The 17,306-nt window shown below is 42.3% G+C and overlaps 1 protein-coding gene and 1 pseudogene across 1 annotated transcript; both read right to left on the bottom strand.

Moving 5' to 3' along the window:
* Positions 1-202: 202 nt before the first annotated feature.
* LOC113536952 (tripartite motif-containing protein 16-like) lies at positions 203-4,423 on the bottom strand (annotated as a pseudogene).
* Positions 4,424-9,856: 5,433 nt separating this feature from the next.
* On the bottom strand, positions 9,857-15,171 carry LOC113536978 (tripartite motif-containing protein 29). The gene is made up of 8 exons (XM_053231712.1): positions 14,582-15,171; positions 14,190-14,285; positions 13,830-14,063; positions 13,392-13,551; positions 13,004-13,060; positions 12,474-12,566; positions 12,213-12,276; positions 9,857-11,928 (listed from the first exon to the last, which is right to left on the bottom strand). The coding sequence occupies exons 1-8, from the start codon at positions 15,125-15,127 to the stop codon at positions 11,787-11,789; spliced, it is 1,392 nt and encodes a 463-aa protein (XP_053087687.1). The 5' UTR covers positions 15,128-15,171; the 3' UTR covers positions 9,857-11,786.
* Positions 15,172-17,306: the final 2,135 nt, after the last annotated feature.

Genomic DNA, 17,306 nt, shown 5'->3' with positions numbered 1-17,306 from the left:
CTTATTCACAATCTCCCTTTTCTACAGCAGCAGCTCTGACAGTAGTGCAGCTACAGATAACACGTATATATTTATACACTCCTTCTAATAAGTTACATTTCTATAGTAACAGCTTATTTATAAGTACTCATGCAGCAGACACTCCACATAATCTAAGACTAATAATAAACCGATCAAAAAGTGTAATTAACAAAGAAAAACATGCCATCAATAAATGTTTCTGTGGTAGTATTTTATTAGACAATCTCAAAATTATTAAGCGTATATCACTTTTATTTAATTTTTTACTATATAATTATTTGATATTTTGACATTACAAGCAAATAAAACAAAACAGTAATAATGAACATTTTAATGGCCACACAAGCTTTTTTTTATATAATAGACGACGCATTTAAACTCTCTCTTGTATTTACTGAATCAGGTATCAAAGGAATCGAATCTCTGAATGAGTCGATTCAGTAAAATGACTCACTAGCTGTGTGGATTAGCAGAGCGGCTTTAACGGATTAATACTACCGCGAAATAAATCTCATTTCTCCACACAGCGACTGAAATTAACTAATAACACTATTAAAGTGTCCATATGTCCTGAATACCTCTAAAATCCTAACTGTTAGTAGTTTATTTTGGTTAGTTTCCTTCAAGCATCTAGTCAAAACAACAAAATGTCTGTTACTCGTCTCCGGCGTGTCACACTAAAAGCAGTCCGGACTGCAACACGTCCCTGTTAAGTGCAATTACAGCAATGTGGAAGACTTTTATTGGCGTAATGAATGTATGATTATTTCATGAATTAATATCTAACTGATCTCTCTTGATCCTAAATGACGGATATGGATTTACTACTAAAACCTACAAACAGGATGTGTGTTATTTTGCAATTTGTGTCCGCAATGCTTATTGAAATAATTTATTACTACTAAATAACACAAGTTACATAAATTACTACTAATAACACACATCTCTGTTTACACAGGTTTTCCACAAATATAAAGACATTTATTTATTTAGAAGTCATAAAAGAAATAACGTGCATTAATCTGAGCTTCAGGAGACTTTTCAAAGAATCATGAGAATTACAAAGAATGATTATTAGAGTCTAAAAACATTAATTTTCTTAATTCTTTAAAGTTTTGTCACAGTTGAGGACGTACACATCAACTTTTAATTGAAACTATCTAGGCTTGTTTGATAATGAGTTTTTCCTGCTCGTGATTTTCCATTTTTAAAAAAATCATGATAAAAGATTTAATTGCGCAGAACCGATAGCCTAAAAAGACAGGAAAATTGAGAAGTGAGCATTTCCACCATCTCAGGTTTAAGTAAAGTAGTGGAGGTATAATACTATACCATGGGCATTAATATGGATCACATAACCTCACAGTTGTTCCCGATTTATACAAAACAGACGTAGGCGTGTATAACCTGAACCCAGCGTACAGAGGCTGAGTGAATGTGGTGTGGACTCTGTGGAGGAGCTTCATCGTGTCAGAGACGCTGTAGAAGGACAGAGTTCCTGCACTGTGATCCACATACACTCCTATTCTGGAGGAAGCTGGAACACTGAGCTTAGTCTTAATGTTGTTGTGCCAGAAAGAGAGAGAAGAAGAAGAAGAAGAACACCGCAGAATCCAGGACTGATTGTTGCGTCCAAACTTGCACTCATCACCCTTTCCTTTCCTTCTGATTCCTTTATATGAGACTGATATGAACACACCTCCATCACCGCTCCACTCCACCTCCCAGTAACAGCGTCCACACACACTCTCCTTACACAACACCTGTTCCCAGGAGGCAAATCTCTCTGGATGATCAGAGTACTGCTGCTCTCTGTCACTGTATCTCACCGCTCTGTTGTTCTGAGACAGAATGAGGTTACAGTGTGCCGTGTTGGGATCCAGAGTCAGATAACAGAAATCTGAAATAAAAGAAAAAAACAAAGTGAAAAATATGAACATGTTTAAGTCACAGTATATATTTCTGTGAAGACTGTGATAGCTGTCTGTGTGTGTACAGATATTTCAAGAGGCCAGAAAAATAAAAAATAAAATCAATCACAGAGGGAGAAAAGGTTCAGCTTTAGGTGATTTATACATACATTTCAGATAATCTTCTCTTCTTTTTGGCTCTGAGGGTAAAATCTGAACGTCCTCAACTGTAGAGACAGAAATAAAATGGTCCAATGGTAAAACCCCTAAAATCAGACATTAATGTAAATCATCACTTGTGTGTAGATCAGAAATGTGTTTAGGTCATGTGTCTGACTTCAGTCTTGAAGCACCAGAGTGCAGAGTTTCTCAGCTCTAACACAAACTCATTCACATCAGCACTTCATCATCAAGACTCAAACCAGGTGAGTGTTAAAAACTCTAAACTGTGCAGAGCTTTGGTGCTCAGGAACGAAGACTGACACCTCGACATCACTCTGTCACTGAACGAGTAAAGACATCCATCATTGTGTTTCTCCATCAGGAACAGCTCCTCTTACCTTGTGGAGGGATTTTACTCAATTTCTCCTTACAGAATTCCTCAAGTCTCTTTTTGAGATCTGAGAGAGAATTCCTCACTCCATCAAATGAGAGATGTTGATGGACAGTGATGCTGGATGTGTGAAAATTTGGTCTGTCAAGTTGGGGAGACCGACGTCCAGAAGCTAAAGCCTACAGAAAACAATTTAAACATAAAACAAATGTAAACAGCATTCATAAGGAATATTAGACATTTAGCCTCTAATTAGACTTACTACATCACAACACGGACTGTAACTTATTCCATCACTACATTACCCAACATGCAGCAGGCTTATGAAAAAATGCACACGCACACACACACACACAGCTCACCGAGACAGAGCGAGAGAGAGAGTGAGAGAATGAGAGAGCAGCTTGTTAATATACACTCACAATTAGGCCACATTAAATTGCTCCTTGCCCACACTTCCATCAAACTCCCACTAAATCACACCCTCACCTGCCACACTCATGACATCAAGGGACATTTACTATTGCTTTAATGAGAGGTGTTTTAGAGAGTGTGTGAGGAACAGCTGGCTCTGTAGATCAGACAGTGAGTGTTACCTGGAGGAAATGGATGTGATCGTGTGTGTGTGAAAGCTGCTCCAGCTCAGTGACTCTCCTCTGAAGATCAGCAATCTCCTGCTCCAGTTGCTCCAGGAGTCGTTCAGCTCGACTCAGTTCAGCCTTCTCCTGAGCTCTGATCAGCTTTGTCACCTCCGAGTGCTTTTTCTCCATGGAGCTGATCAGCTCAGTAAAGATAATCTCACTGTCCTCCACTGCTATCTGTGCACTGAGCTGTTAGGAGACACACACAAGATTTAAAGCTCATCTATCATTCCCCCTCTTACTGGGACTATAAATGACTCGGTGTCCATGTTGTGTGTGTTTCTAGGAGCAGCTCTGTCTCTGTTCACTGCTCACCTTTATAGTGTTCACAGCCTGTTTCAGCTCCTGCACCTTCTTCTGCTTCTCCTGGATTCTCTGCTGGGATTTCATCTGCTCCTCCTTTAACTCACTCTGAGGACAAATCAATTATATCCATGAGATTATAAATTATGAGTGGGTAAATGTTAATGGCAGCTAAAGAGTTAAAGTTCTCTGTTTTGTGTGGACTAGTTTGCGTTGTAAAATGGGTGTTGGCTGATCAAAAGTTCACTCATCTGATCTGATTATGATTAACCCTAGATGAGGATACCTGTACTTAACATGCATGTAAACACATAATATTAAACTTTAATAAGCCATTTCACTATCGAATCATAATTTAAATCCTATAACTAAGTCATAGAAATATAATTAGGAAGAGTTCTCACCTGTTTCTCAGCTCTTCCTGCTGTAACTGATACAGTGTCGTGGTCTTTATGTTTATCCAACATGCACAAAGATCAAATACATATTTGATCAGTACGGCAGTATATCTTCAGCACTTCATCATGTTCAGAGCAGATCTTCTCTTGTAGTTCTGCTGAGGCTTCAATTAATGTGTGCTTTTTCAAACCAGGAATTTCAAGATGAGGTTTGAGATGAATTTCACAAAATGAAGCCAGACACACCAGACAGGACTTGACGGCTTTGTTTTTTCTCTCGGTGCAGAAATGACACTCCACATCTCCAGGTCCAGTGTAACAGTGAGCAGGAGAAGCAGCTTGGACTTCAGTCTTCTCCACCACTTCAGCCAGTGGAGTGAAAGTGTCTCTGCACTGAGGACAGCTGTAGACGCCCTTCTGATTCCAGCAGCCATTAATACACACCTTATAGAAACCATGACCACAGGGGAAAGCCACTGGATCCTTCAGGAGATCCAGACACATTGGACAGATGAACTGGTCCTGATCTACTGAAATACTGGCTTCAGCCATTTTCCCGAACTCACACACTGAGAGAGAGAGACAGAGAGTGTGTCATGTGAAGTTTCATTTGCAATAAATGAACTTTCGACTTCTGTGTTTATTACACTATAACAGAGAGAGTGAGATTAGGTGGAGTTTTATAGAGAGATAGTTCCATCTATAAAGGAGGATGGTGCAGCTACATAAAAGAGTGAGATGTGTAGGGATTCAGCATTTAACTTTCATGACTATTGGTGATGTAATGTGATTAATTAGTAAATTAATTAGTTAATGGAAGAGGATGAGTGTTTGCACATTTTCCTATGGATCACATTATAAAAAAGCACATTAGATCCTTCTTCATCAGTTGTGTTTAGGTGAGAACACCTTTATGCTAGCAGCTCCTTCAAATCCTGTGTGAATAGAAAATAATCACATACTGTATATCTCTGTTTGTTTAGCAAACATGCACTAAACCTTGTCCTGGAGTAAAAGCAATTTAATTGTATAACTGTAACATTGTAACAGTGACACTCACCTCATTCTTCACAGACACTTCTCCATCTCTCTATTCTACCTCAACTTCCACTCACTTTGTATAAACAAAAACCCTTCTGGTACTAAATCAGCTTTGTGTGTATGAGTGTTGTGTTCATGCTAGACCTCGGGTGGCTACTGCGAAACATAATGCACAATTTGTATACATAATGTAGACAGAGGCTAGACCAGGGGCATAATGTGGCCTGGGTTGAAGAAAGATTCCATGAAGCGAGGAGCCAGTTTCCTGCAGGCCATCTTGAGAACCAAAAGCGTTGGTGGACGAGTGCTTGGGTATGGGCGATACCAGGTGGGAGAATATCCTGGAGCTGTGGCACCACTGCAGAACCTCTGAACGCATGGAATCAGGGACGAAGAGCTTGCTCTCCATACAGTTCTCGGGTGCAGGTTCATTGATGGCGGCCTGCTGCACCTTCCTCTTGATGTCTAAGCGAAGAGCTCTCACCAGGACCAAGGACAGGAGGATGCGTTCTTTGGGGGGTTCCTCTTCCGCTGGTGAGAACTGACGCGAAACGGCATCGGGCTTGCCGTTCTTAGAACCAGGGTGATAAGACAACAAGAAGTTGAAGCGTCTGAAGAAGAGTGCCCAAAGGGCCTGCCTGGGGTTTAATCTCTTGGCTGTTTGGAGGTACTCGTGGTTCTTGTGGTCAGTCCAGACTATGAATGTCTGCTCAGCGCCTTCCAGCCAGTGTCATCACTCCTCCAAGGCTAACTTTCATCCTTCACATTCACCCTCTGAGTAATTCCGCTCTGCTGGGCTGAGTCGGCAGGAGAAGGCGGCGCAGGGATGTAGGCGATTGTCCTTAGGGGACCTCTGAGACAAGACAGTCCCCACGCTGTGGTCAGAGGCATCGACCTCCAAGACGAATTGGAGCATCGAGTCAGGCAGGGTTAGGATAGGGGCTGTTGTGAAGAGGTCCTTAAGTCTGAGGAAGGCTTGCTCCGCCTCTGGAGACCAGGTGAACATACAGAGGGATGAGGTGAGCTGGTGAAGGGGTGTGGCCACTGTACTGTACCCCCTGATGAACTTCCAGTAGAAGTTTGCGAAGCCCAAAAACTGCTGGAGCTGTTTCCGGGTCTCAGGGCATGGCCACTCCTTGACTGCTTTTATGCAGTCAGGATCCATCTATACGCTACCGGCCGAGAGTATGAACTCCAAGAAGGTGGTGGTGGTGACATGGAATTCACACTTCTCAGCTTTCACGTACAGGTGGTTCTGTAGGAGGCACTGGAGGATGGACTGGATGTGTCCCTGGTGTTCCTCCAGGGAGCGGGAGAAGATCAAGATGTCATCCAAGTAGACTAAGATGAAGGAATTGAGAATGTTTCTGAGGACGTCATTGACGAGTGCCTGGAACACCGCGGGGGCGTTAATCAAACCAAACGCCATCACCAGGTACTCATAGTAGGGGTGTTGAACGCTGCCTTCCATTCATCCCCTTCGTGGATGTGGACCAGGTGATAGGCGTTCCTCAGGTCTAGCTTGGTGAAGATGATGGCTCCCTGGAGTAGCTCGAAAGCAGAAGACATCAACGGCAACAGGTACCGGTTCTGGACGGTGAAAGCATTGAGTCCTCGGTAGTTGATGCAGGAGCGGAGAAACTTGTCCTTTTTTCCACAAAGAAAAAACCTGCTCCAGTGGGGGAAGACAATGGGCGGGTAATGCCTGCGGCAGGAGACTCCTGAATGTACGTGGCCATCACCTCCCTCTCGGGTCCAGTGAGATGGTACAGGCGTCCACGTGGGGGCATGGTTCTGGGTAGTAGGTCGATGGCGCAGTCATAGGGCCGATGCGGGGGCACTTGAACACTTTGAGGTTGTGGTAAACCAGCGGCATGGAACTTAGGTCAGGGGGTGGTTCCTCCTTCACTGGGACCCTGACAGGGAAGGTTGTACTGAGACAACTCGTGTGGCAGTACATTCCCCAGTCCAGGATTCTGCCGCTCGTCCAGTCCCCGTGGGGATTGTGCCTGCTCAACCATGTGGCCACCCAAGGATGTGAGGCACATAAGGTTTCCGGACAAGTTGTTGAGCCAGTTGAAGGTTAAGGGCTGAGCTGGCTCATGCAGCGAACCAGGTCCTGGGTGACTCTGGTTAAGTCCTTAAGGCAACATTCATGGGTGGCTGTGATGTTGGATAGCGAGCTCAACAGCACTTGCAAACTCTGAGCTTTCACTGGGTCCATGCCTGGCCAGATGGTACTGTCAGAAAGTCGGAGTCGGACTCAAATGCAGAACGTGGACAGAGATTCAACTTTAAGAGTCTTTAATGAGCACAACAATTTACACACAACCAAAGGCGGCAGAGTTGATGCAAAGGACGAAGCAACAGGCAGATAAACAATAGAAGGTTCACAGCGTTTACTCACAAACAGGGAACTCAATATCCACATGAACGGTGTGAAACAGAAATCCAAGTCTTAACTGAAATACCGAAGACAGGCAGGGTCAAAACCAGAGAGGGATAGCTACTCAGGCACACGAGGTAAACTGAGGAGACTATCTGGCAATGAGCACATGCTGGTCAAGGCCTTATATAGTGCTGGAGATACAAAATGGCCACCACAGGAAGTGCTCCTCCCAAAATGGCCGCCGACCCAGAAGTCAACACCCGGTAGCAGTAGTGTTGTAAATTCCTTAGCTATAGACAATCTCAGAGTACAAAGCACCATTAAGCTCCAAATCAACTCCATCTTTTTATTCCTTTTCCTTTTCCATTTTCATTTATACCTTTAAAAAGAGCTCCTTACACATCTTGAAGATTCTTAAAGATAAGTTTTTTTCTTTTTCACCATAAACCTAATCAATCAATCTTATTTATCTGGGTTTATACTTTATTTATTAACCATATTTACAACATCTAATTAAATTTTAATGTGTATGGATGACCACCAACCAGTCATTTTTGCAAGGACTGAATATTAGTCTGAATTCATAAATCAAAGGTACCATAATTAATTACAGATGTGTGTAAATTACACCAGATGAGCGCGATGTGGTTGGATATTATTCGATTTCTGATGATTGAAGTCTAGCACCACCGCTAACTCCATCCCCAACCCACAACTTTTCATCCAAGTTATGGAAATTGTTACCAATTTGCAAGTGTGAGAATGTTGCTTATAATTTCAGTACAGAAAATTAGTTTTTTTTTATATAATTGCAGTATAATTTTGATGAGTTAAAACTCCACACCTTCACTTCATTACTGTGTGTATCATTACTGTTTAAAAATATTTTACCTATGCTAGTGTGAATATTGCTGCACATTGACTAGTACCATGACTAATGCCATAGATAAATGTTACAGTGGTACTTTCATTATTTTATTAGACCATCTCCTTATTAAATGTTTATTAAGTTTATTTCATCTTTAATGATTTAAGACTTTGACCCTGCAACCACTGAGTGTCCCTCACTGGTGGTTGAATTTAATAAGAAATAAAACAAAACAGTAATAATGAACATTTTTTAATCTCTCGATCTCACAAGACTGATATTTATTACTAATAAAGTTGTGTTTTATTTTGTTATTTATTTCCACAATGCTTAGAGAAACAATATTACTAACAATATGACATGAATCTCTGAGTTGCACAGGGTTTCCACACAAGTGAAAATATTCATTTAGAAATCATTAACGAAATAAAGTACATTATTTGATCTTTAAGAGGCTTAAAACAGAATAATTTCATATGTAATATCTTTTGTGATATCCCAAGAATTTGATTTAGTTACAGCAGTATTAAAGAAAACTTGTTCTAATCTAGATGTTTCATTAAGTACAGCAGTGTAAGTGATGATCCTACAGTCTAAAATCAATGTGTAATATAAGTGTTTTTTTTTAATGAGCTACTTGTACAAACACTTCCTCATTGTATTCATCAGGCTTCCTGCATTTCCAGTTAATTCATTACACTTGTTATTGCCATAGTTTACGTTGGTCTCTTGTGACCTTCATCAGTATGTTCATATCAATATGTTTAATAATAATAATAATAATAATAATAATAATATTTCAGCATGTTTCTTGTTAGGTGTCAAGATGTTTCTTAAATCCCATGCCTTTGTGTCCCACACACTGGTCCATGGTGTTGAATTAATTTTGCCTCATTTGGCTGCATGTAGCCATTTTATTAATGGAGCAATGACACTGCACTTATTTGCCGGTCTTCTCTGACGTTCTGTGGTTTTGGTTCAGCCAGCTAATTTGTGTGAAATGTCTGCTACAGACTTTCATATGGGTAGAAATGGTGAAATGGTTGCAGCGTAGGTTTGCTAACCATCATCTCCGAAGATCAGTCTGAGCTGGGAAGCTGTGGAAGTTTAAAGCTCTTACATTTTGAAGCTGCTGTGCAGAGAGGGACACAGCAGTGCTCATTATACTTCTTCAGTACAGCGGCCATTCATTCTGATCGTGTTACGAAAGAAAAACAGTACTGATGAATGTAACCAGGGCTGCTGGAGACACAAGAACCGCACAATTTCAAAACGTAAATGTGTCATAGCCCTGAGTGCAAGTAGCCCATTGAAGATCAATGAGGAAATGTGCATGATTTTTTTTTATCGACCTGTTAGTCACCGTAAAATATCACAGACGTTATTCTGAATCGCACAATCTTGCTTTTGAAAATAAACCAACTTCAATCCCAGCGTACAGAGGCTGAGTGAATGTGGTGTGGACTCTGTGGAGGAGCTTCATTGTATCAGAGACGCTGTAGAAGGACAGAGTTCCTGCACTGTGATCCACATACACTCCTATTCTGGAGGATGATGGACCTCTGAGCTTAGTGTTAATGTTGTTGTGCCAGAAAATGAGAGAAGAAGAACACTCCAGACTCCAGGACTGATTGTTACATGCAAACCTGCACTCATCACCCTTTCCTTTCCTGCTGATTCCTTTATATGAGACTGATATGGACACACCAATTCAATTCAATTCATTTTTATTTGTATAGCGCTTTTTACAAAGGTCATTGTCTCAAAGCAGCTTTACACAAACAAAAGTAAAGTGAAGTGTGTGTGTGTGCCGTCTCTGATGAGCAAGCAGGGCGACGGTGGCAAGGAAAAACTCCCTGAGATGGTGATAGGAAGAAACCTTGAGAGGAACCAGGCTCAACAGAGAACCCATCCTCATATGGGTTTACACTGTAGTGTGCGTGTGTGTGAGCACAATGTGTGTTGGTGTAGTCCATGGAAAACAGCTGAAGCGTTTTCGTGGCAGTATGAAGCATTGCCGGTGGACAGGTCCAGAGTGAAGGGGGGGAGGTCTGGATCACCGGCAGCTCAGGAGTGTAGCTCGGCAGAAGGAGAAGGAAAGTGGTTAGGTACACTCACAGTCACCGTGTGGAGATAAAACTCAACATCCACGAGTCCCCCAGATCTACTCCTTTGATAAAAACACTAGTCGCTAAATGCTAGGTTAAATAAATAAGTCTTCAACCTCGACTTAAACACTGAGACCGTGTCTGCTTCACGTACATTAACTGGGAGACTATTCCATAATTTTGGGGCTTGGTAAGAGAAAGCTCTGCCCCCTGCCGTGGTTTTGGCAACGCGTGGTACTGATAGACAGCCTGCATCCTTAGAGCGAAGTAGGCGCGGCGGAACGTAAGGTACTAACATATCGCTTAAATACTGCGGAGCGAGACCGTTTAATGCTTTATAGGTTAGGAGTAATATTTTAAAATCGATGCGGAATCTTACTGGGAGCCAGTGTAATGTAGATAAGACTGGCGTGATATGCTCATACTTCCTAGTCCTAGTCAGGACCCTCGCTGCTGCGTTCTGAACTATCTGAAGCTTATTTATGCATCTAGATGAGCATCCAGATAGTAAAGCATTACAGTAATCTAATCTGGACGTGATAAATGCATGGACTAGTTTTTCAGCATCACTTAGCGAAAGTATATTTCTAATCTTAGCAATATTTCTGAGGTGGAAAAATGCTAACCTGCTTACATTATCTACATGCGCCTCAAATGAGAGATTAGAGTCTATAATCACACCGAGATCTTTTACTGTTAGACTACTTGAAACAGAGAGACCATCTAAAGTAACAGTGTGATCTCTAAACTTACTTCTAGCGGCTTGTGGTCCCAGTACCAGAACCTCTGTTTTTTCTGGGTTTAGCAGGAGAAAGTTGCTTAGCATCCAGTCTCTTATGTCTATCGCACATGCCTCAACTTTCTTTAACTGGCTATTCTCATCTGGCCTAGCTGAGACGTATAACTGTGTGTCATCAGCATAACAATGGAAGCTAATATTATGTTTATGGATTATGTTACCTAAAGGGAGCATGTATAACGTGAAAAGCAGTGGGCCTAAGACTGAACCCTGCGGAACGCCATATTCTACACACCAGCACCTCTCCTCTCCACCTCCCAGTAACAGCGTCCACACACACTCTCCTTACACAGCACCTGAGGCCAGGAGTCAAATCTCTCTGGATGATCAGAGTACTGCTCCTCACTCATACTGTATCTCACCGCTCTGTTGTTCTCAGACAGAATGAGGTTATGATGTGCCGTGTTGGGATCAATAAACTTAAAAATATGAACACATTTAATTCACAGGATATATTTATGTGAAGACTGTGACAGCTGTCTGTGTATACAGATATTTCAAATCTTTTTACCAGAGGCCAAAAAAATTGAATTTCTCTGTTTTGGGGCTGCCCGTGTTCAGCATTGAATTTATTTGTGATGTCAGCATTGTGTTTATGGGACCCTAAAAGTTTTAATCATATGACATTTCAAACATCTCACATCCACGTCTTTGATAATAAACACACCCTTCCTCTCTTCACCTGTCTTTACACAGCACTGAATCAAATGAATCAAAACTCAGGTAATACAAGCTGTTCAAAAGAGCTGAATCATTTAAGGGACCGGGGTCTGCTTCATGATGATTGGCAGAGACGTAGGGAGGGGATGACCCTGGAGCTTCAGGGTAATCAGCTTCATGGCAATGGAGAACTCCAAACGATCCATCTTTCCATCCTTCCCCATGTCAGCCAACTCCCTGAGAGAGAGAGAGAGAGAGAGAGGGACAGGGACAGAGAGTGAGAGACGAGATGGGGCATTGGCTTGCTCTGATTGGCTGAGAGACTCTCTTCAAAAGAAGAAACTGAATACACTATGTAATTCATTCATTCATTTTCTCGATAAACCATATGACATTTATAATAATAATAATAATAAATAATAATAATAATAATAATGATATAAGTTTCAAATCTATTTATAAAAAAAAATATCTGCTAGATTTAGTCAAATGTATTTGTGTGTGTGTGTGTGTGTTCTTACCAGATCTTAGCCAGTACTGAAGCAGAAAGTCCAGACTGCAGAAAGAACTTGCGCACTTGAACTCCTACACAGAGAACACACACACACACACACGCTAGTATTTAGGACTAGGGTTTGCATATTTTACAAATTCACACTGCAGTTTTTAAGACCTTTATCTTCTACTTTTAGTCATCTAACATCTAGTGACAATTAACGTTTATTCAAACACACACATGCTACATTTTTTTATTTTGGGGGAAGGAGAGGGTGTACATTTACCTGACACGTTTCCCAGTGTGTGAGTAAATAAATCAAACTGTTTATCATGCTCTTCTCTCTCTTCTGGGGTTATGGACCAAATATTAAACTCACCTGAGACGGAGAGAAAGTTAATCATTATAAATCTCACACAGGTGTTCATTTGAGGTGTGTTTAACATATACACACACACAATACACAGTAGTGGAGTAAAAGCAGACACTCAGGGCTTTAAGAATTTGCAGTTTTTAATGAGTATTTCTTTTTTTTACCTACTAGGTTTAAATATTATAATTTTATTGTGGCAGTTTTTTACGGTGTTTTTCTATCAAAAAGCTTTCCCCTTTCCCATCGCACTGCTCACCTGCAGCTAAACATAGAGTTAAGATACTCTACACACAGAAACCCAACAGTGTTCTTATTAATCTTATAACAGACTTGTGGTGATAAATTAATTCATTTGTTTATACTGGGGGGTTAAAAGGGCTAAAGGGTAAATAAAATCAATCACAGAGGGAGAAAAGGTTCAGCTTTTGGTGATTTATACATACATTTCAGATAATCTTCTCTTCTTTTTGGCTCTGAGGGTAAAATCTGAACGTCCTCAACTGTAGAGACAGAAATAAAATGGTCCAATGGTAAAACCCCTAAAATCAGACATTAATGTAAATCATCACTTGTGTGTAGATCAGAAATGTGTTTAGGTCATGTGTCTGACTTCAGTCTTGAAGCACCAGAGTGCAGAGTTTCTCAGCTCTAACAAACTCATTCACATCAGCAGTTCATCATCAAGACTCAAATCAGGTGAGTGTTAAAAACTCTAAACTGTGCAGAGCTTTGGTGCTCAGGAACGAAGACTGACAGCTCGACATCACTCTGTCACTGAACGAGTAAAGACATCCATCACTGTGTTTCTCCATCAGGAACAGCTCCTCTTACCTTGTGGAGGGATTTTACTGAATTTCTCCTCACAGAATTCCTCAAATTTCTTCTTCAGGCCTGAGAGAGAATTCCTCACTCCATTAAATGAGAGATGTTGATGGACAGTGATGCTGGATGAGTCGTCACGTTCAGAAGAGACACAGAGAGACTGGAAACTCTACAGAGAGAAAAAACCAGAATGGAGTCTGAATGATCTCAGACCAAATTAGATGAAAGACACACTTGTGATGTCAGACAGGGACATTTACTGTTGCTTTAATGAGAGGTGTTTTAGAGAGTGTGTGAGGAACAGCTGGCTGTGTAGATCAGACAGTGAGTGTTACCTGGAGGAAATGGATGTGATCATGTGTGTATTTGTAGATCAGACAGTGAGTGTTACCTGGAGGAAATGGATGTGATCATGTGTGTATTTGTAGATCAGACAGTGAGTGTTACCTGGAGGAAATGGATGTGATCGTGTGTGTGTGAAAGCTCCTCCAGCTCAGTGACTCTCTTCTGAAGATCAGCAATCTCCTGCTCCAGTTGCTCCAGGAGTCGTTCAGCTCGACTCAATTGAGCCTTCTCCTGAGCTCTGATCAGCTCCGTCACCTCCGAGCGCTTTTTCTCCATGTAGCTGATCAGCTCAGTAAAGATAATCTCACTGTCCTCCACTGCTATCTGTGCACTGAGCTGTTAGGAGACACACACAAGATTTAAAGCTCATCTATCATTCCCCCTCTTACTGGGACTCTAAAAGACCTGTTGTCCATGTTGTGTGTGTTTCTAGGAGCAGCTCTGTCTCTGTTCACTGCTCACCTTTAAAGTGTTCACAGCCTGTTTCAGCTCCTGCACCTTCTTCTGCTTCTCTTGGATTCTCTGCTGGGATTTCATCTGCTTCTCCTTTAACTCTCTCTGAGGACAAATCAATTATATCCATAAGATTATAAATTATGAGTGGGTAAATGTTAATGGTAGCTAAAGAGTTAAAGTTCTCTGTTTTGTGTGGACTAGTTTGCGTTGTAAAATGGGTGTTGGCTGATCAAAAGTTCACTCATCTGATCTGATTATGATTAACACTAGGTGAGGATACCTGTACTTAACATGCATGTAAACACATAATATTAAACTTTAATAAGCCATTTCACTATTGAATCATAATTTAAATCCTATAACTAAGTCATAGAAATATAATTAGGATGAGTTCTCACCACTTTCTCAGCTCTTCCTGCTGCAACTGATACAGTGTCGTGGCCTTTATGTTTATCCAACATGCACAAAGAGCAAATACATATCTGATCAGTACGGCAGTAGATCTTCAGCACTTCATCATGTTCAGAGCAGATCTTCTCTTGTAGTTCTGCTGAGGCTTCAATTAATGTGTGCTTTTTCAAACCAGGAATTTCAAGATGAGGTTTAAGATGAATTTCACAAAATGAAGCCAAACACACCAGACAGGACTTGACGGCTTTGTTTTTTCTCTCGGTGCAGAAATCACACTCCACATCTCCAGGTCCAGCGTAACAGTGAGCAGGAGAAGCAGCTTGGACTTCAGTCTTCTCCACCACTTCAGCCAGTGGAGTGAAAGTGTCTCTGCACTGAGGACAGCTGTAGACGCCCTTCTGATTCCAGCAGCCATTAATACACACCTTATAGAAACCATGACCACAGGGGAAAGCCACTGGATCCTTCAGGAGATCCAGACACATTGGACAGATGAACTGGTCCTGATCTACTGAAATACTGGCTTCAGCCATTTTCCCGAACTCACTGAGAGAGAGAGAGACAGAGAGTGTGTCATGTGAAGTTTCATTTGCAATAAATGAACTTTTGACTTCTGTGTTTATTACACTATAACAGAGAGCACGAGATTAGGTGGAGTTTTATAGAGAGATAGTGCGGGCTATAAAGGAGGATGGCACAGCTATATAAAAGAGTGAGATGTGTAGGGATTCAGCATTTAACTTTCATGACTATTGGTGATGTAATGTGATTAATTAGTAAATTAATTAGTTAATGGAAGAGGATGAGTGTTTGCACATTTTCCTATGGATCACATTATAAAAAAGCACATTAGATCCTTCTTCATCAGTTGTGTTTAGGTGAGAACAGCTTTATACTAGCAGCTTCTTCAAATCCTGTGTGAATAGAAAATAATCACATACTGTATATCTGTGTTTGTTTAGCAAACATGCACTAAACCTTGTCCTGGAGTAAAGGCAACTTAATTGTATAACTGTAACATTGTGACAGTGACACTCACCTCATTCTTGACAGACACTTCTCCATCTTGCCATTCCACCTCAACCTCCACTCACTTTGTATAAACAAAAACCCTTCTGGTACTAAATCAGCTTTGTGTGTATGAGTGTTGTGTTCATGCTAGACCTCGGGTGGCTACTGTGGCACATAATGCACATTTTGTACACATAATGTAGCCAGAGGCTAGACCAGGGGCATAACCTGGTCTGGGTTGATGAAAGTTTCCACGAAGCGAGGAGCCAGTTTCCTGCAGGCCATCTTGAGAACCAAAAGTGTTGGTGGACGAATATCCTGGAGCTGTGGCACCACTGCAGAACCTTTGAATGCATGGAATCAGGGATGAAGAGCTTGCTCTCCAGACAGTTCTCGGGCGCAGGTTCTTTGACGGCGGCCTGCTGCACCTTCCTCTTGATGTCTAAGCGAAGAGCTCTCACCAGGACCAAGGACGGGAGGATACGTTCTTTGGGGGGTTCCTCTTCCGCTGGTGAGAACTGACACGAAAGGGCATCGGGCTTGCCGTTCTTAGAACCAGGGCGATATGACAACAAGAAGTTGAAGCGTCCGAAGAAGAGTGCCTGGCTGGGGTTCAATCTCTTGGCTGTTCTGAGTTACTCATGGTTCTTGTGGTCGGTCCAGACTATGAATGTCTGCTCAGCGCCTTCCAGCCAGTGTCGCCACTCCTCCAAGGCTAACTTTTGTCCTTCACATTCGCCCTATGAGTAGTTCTGCTCTGCTGGGCTGAGTCGGAGGGAGAAGAAGGCGGAGGGATGTAGGCGGTTGTCCTTAGGGGACCTCTGAGACGAGACAGCCCCCACGCCGAGGTCAGAGGCATCGACCTCCACAACGAATTGGAGCGTCGGGTCAGGCAGGGTTAGGATAGGGGCTGTTGTGAAGAGGTCCTTAAGTCTGAGGAAGGCTTGCTCTGCCTCTGGAGACCAGGTGAATGTACAGAGGGATGAGGTGAGCTGGTGAAGGGGTGTGGCCACTGTACTGTACCCCCTGATGAACTTCCGGTAGAAGTTTGCGAAGCCCAAAAACTGCTGGAGCTGTTTCCGGGTCTCAGGGCATGGCCACTCCTTGACTGCTTTTATGCAGTCAGGATCCATCTGTACGCTAGCGGCCGAGAGTATGAACTCCAAGAAGGTGGTGGTGGTGGTGGTGGTGACATGGAATTCACACTTCTCAGCTTTCACGTACAGGTGGTTCTGTAGGAGGCACTGGAGGATGGAGTGGATGTGTCCCTGGTGTTCCTCCAGGGAGCGGGAGAAGATCAAGATGTCATCCAAGTAGACTAAGATGAAGGAATTGAGAATGTCTCTGAGGACGTCATTGACGAGTGCCTGGAACACCGCGGGGGCGTTAATCAAACCAAACGCCATCACCAGGTACTCATAGTGGCCGCTAGGGGTGTTGAACACTGCCTTCCATTCATCCCCTTCACGGATGTGGACCAGGTGAGAGGCGTTCCTCAGGTCTAGCTTGGTGAAGATGATGGCTCCCTGGAGTAGCTCGAAAGCAGAAGACATCAATGGCAACAGGTAGCGGTTCTTGACGGTGATAGCGTTGAGCCCTCGGTAGTTGATGCATGGGCGGAGATACTTGTCCTTTTTTCCACAAAGAAAAAACCCGCTCCAGTGGGGGAAGAAGAGGTGGATCATGCCTGCGGCAAGAGAC

This window comes from Pangasianodon hypophthalmus, chromosome 30, assembly GCF_027358585.1.
Source record: "Pangasianodon hypophthalmus isolate fPanHyp1 chromosome 30, fPanHyp1.pri, whole genome shotgun sequence".
NCBI lineage: Eukaryota > Metazoa > Chordata > Actinopteri > Siluriformes > Pangasiidae > Pangasianodon > Pangasianodon hypophthalmus.
This window is presented reverse-complemented; position numbering and strand designations above follow the sequence as displayed.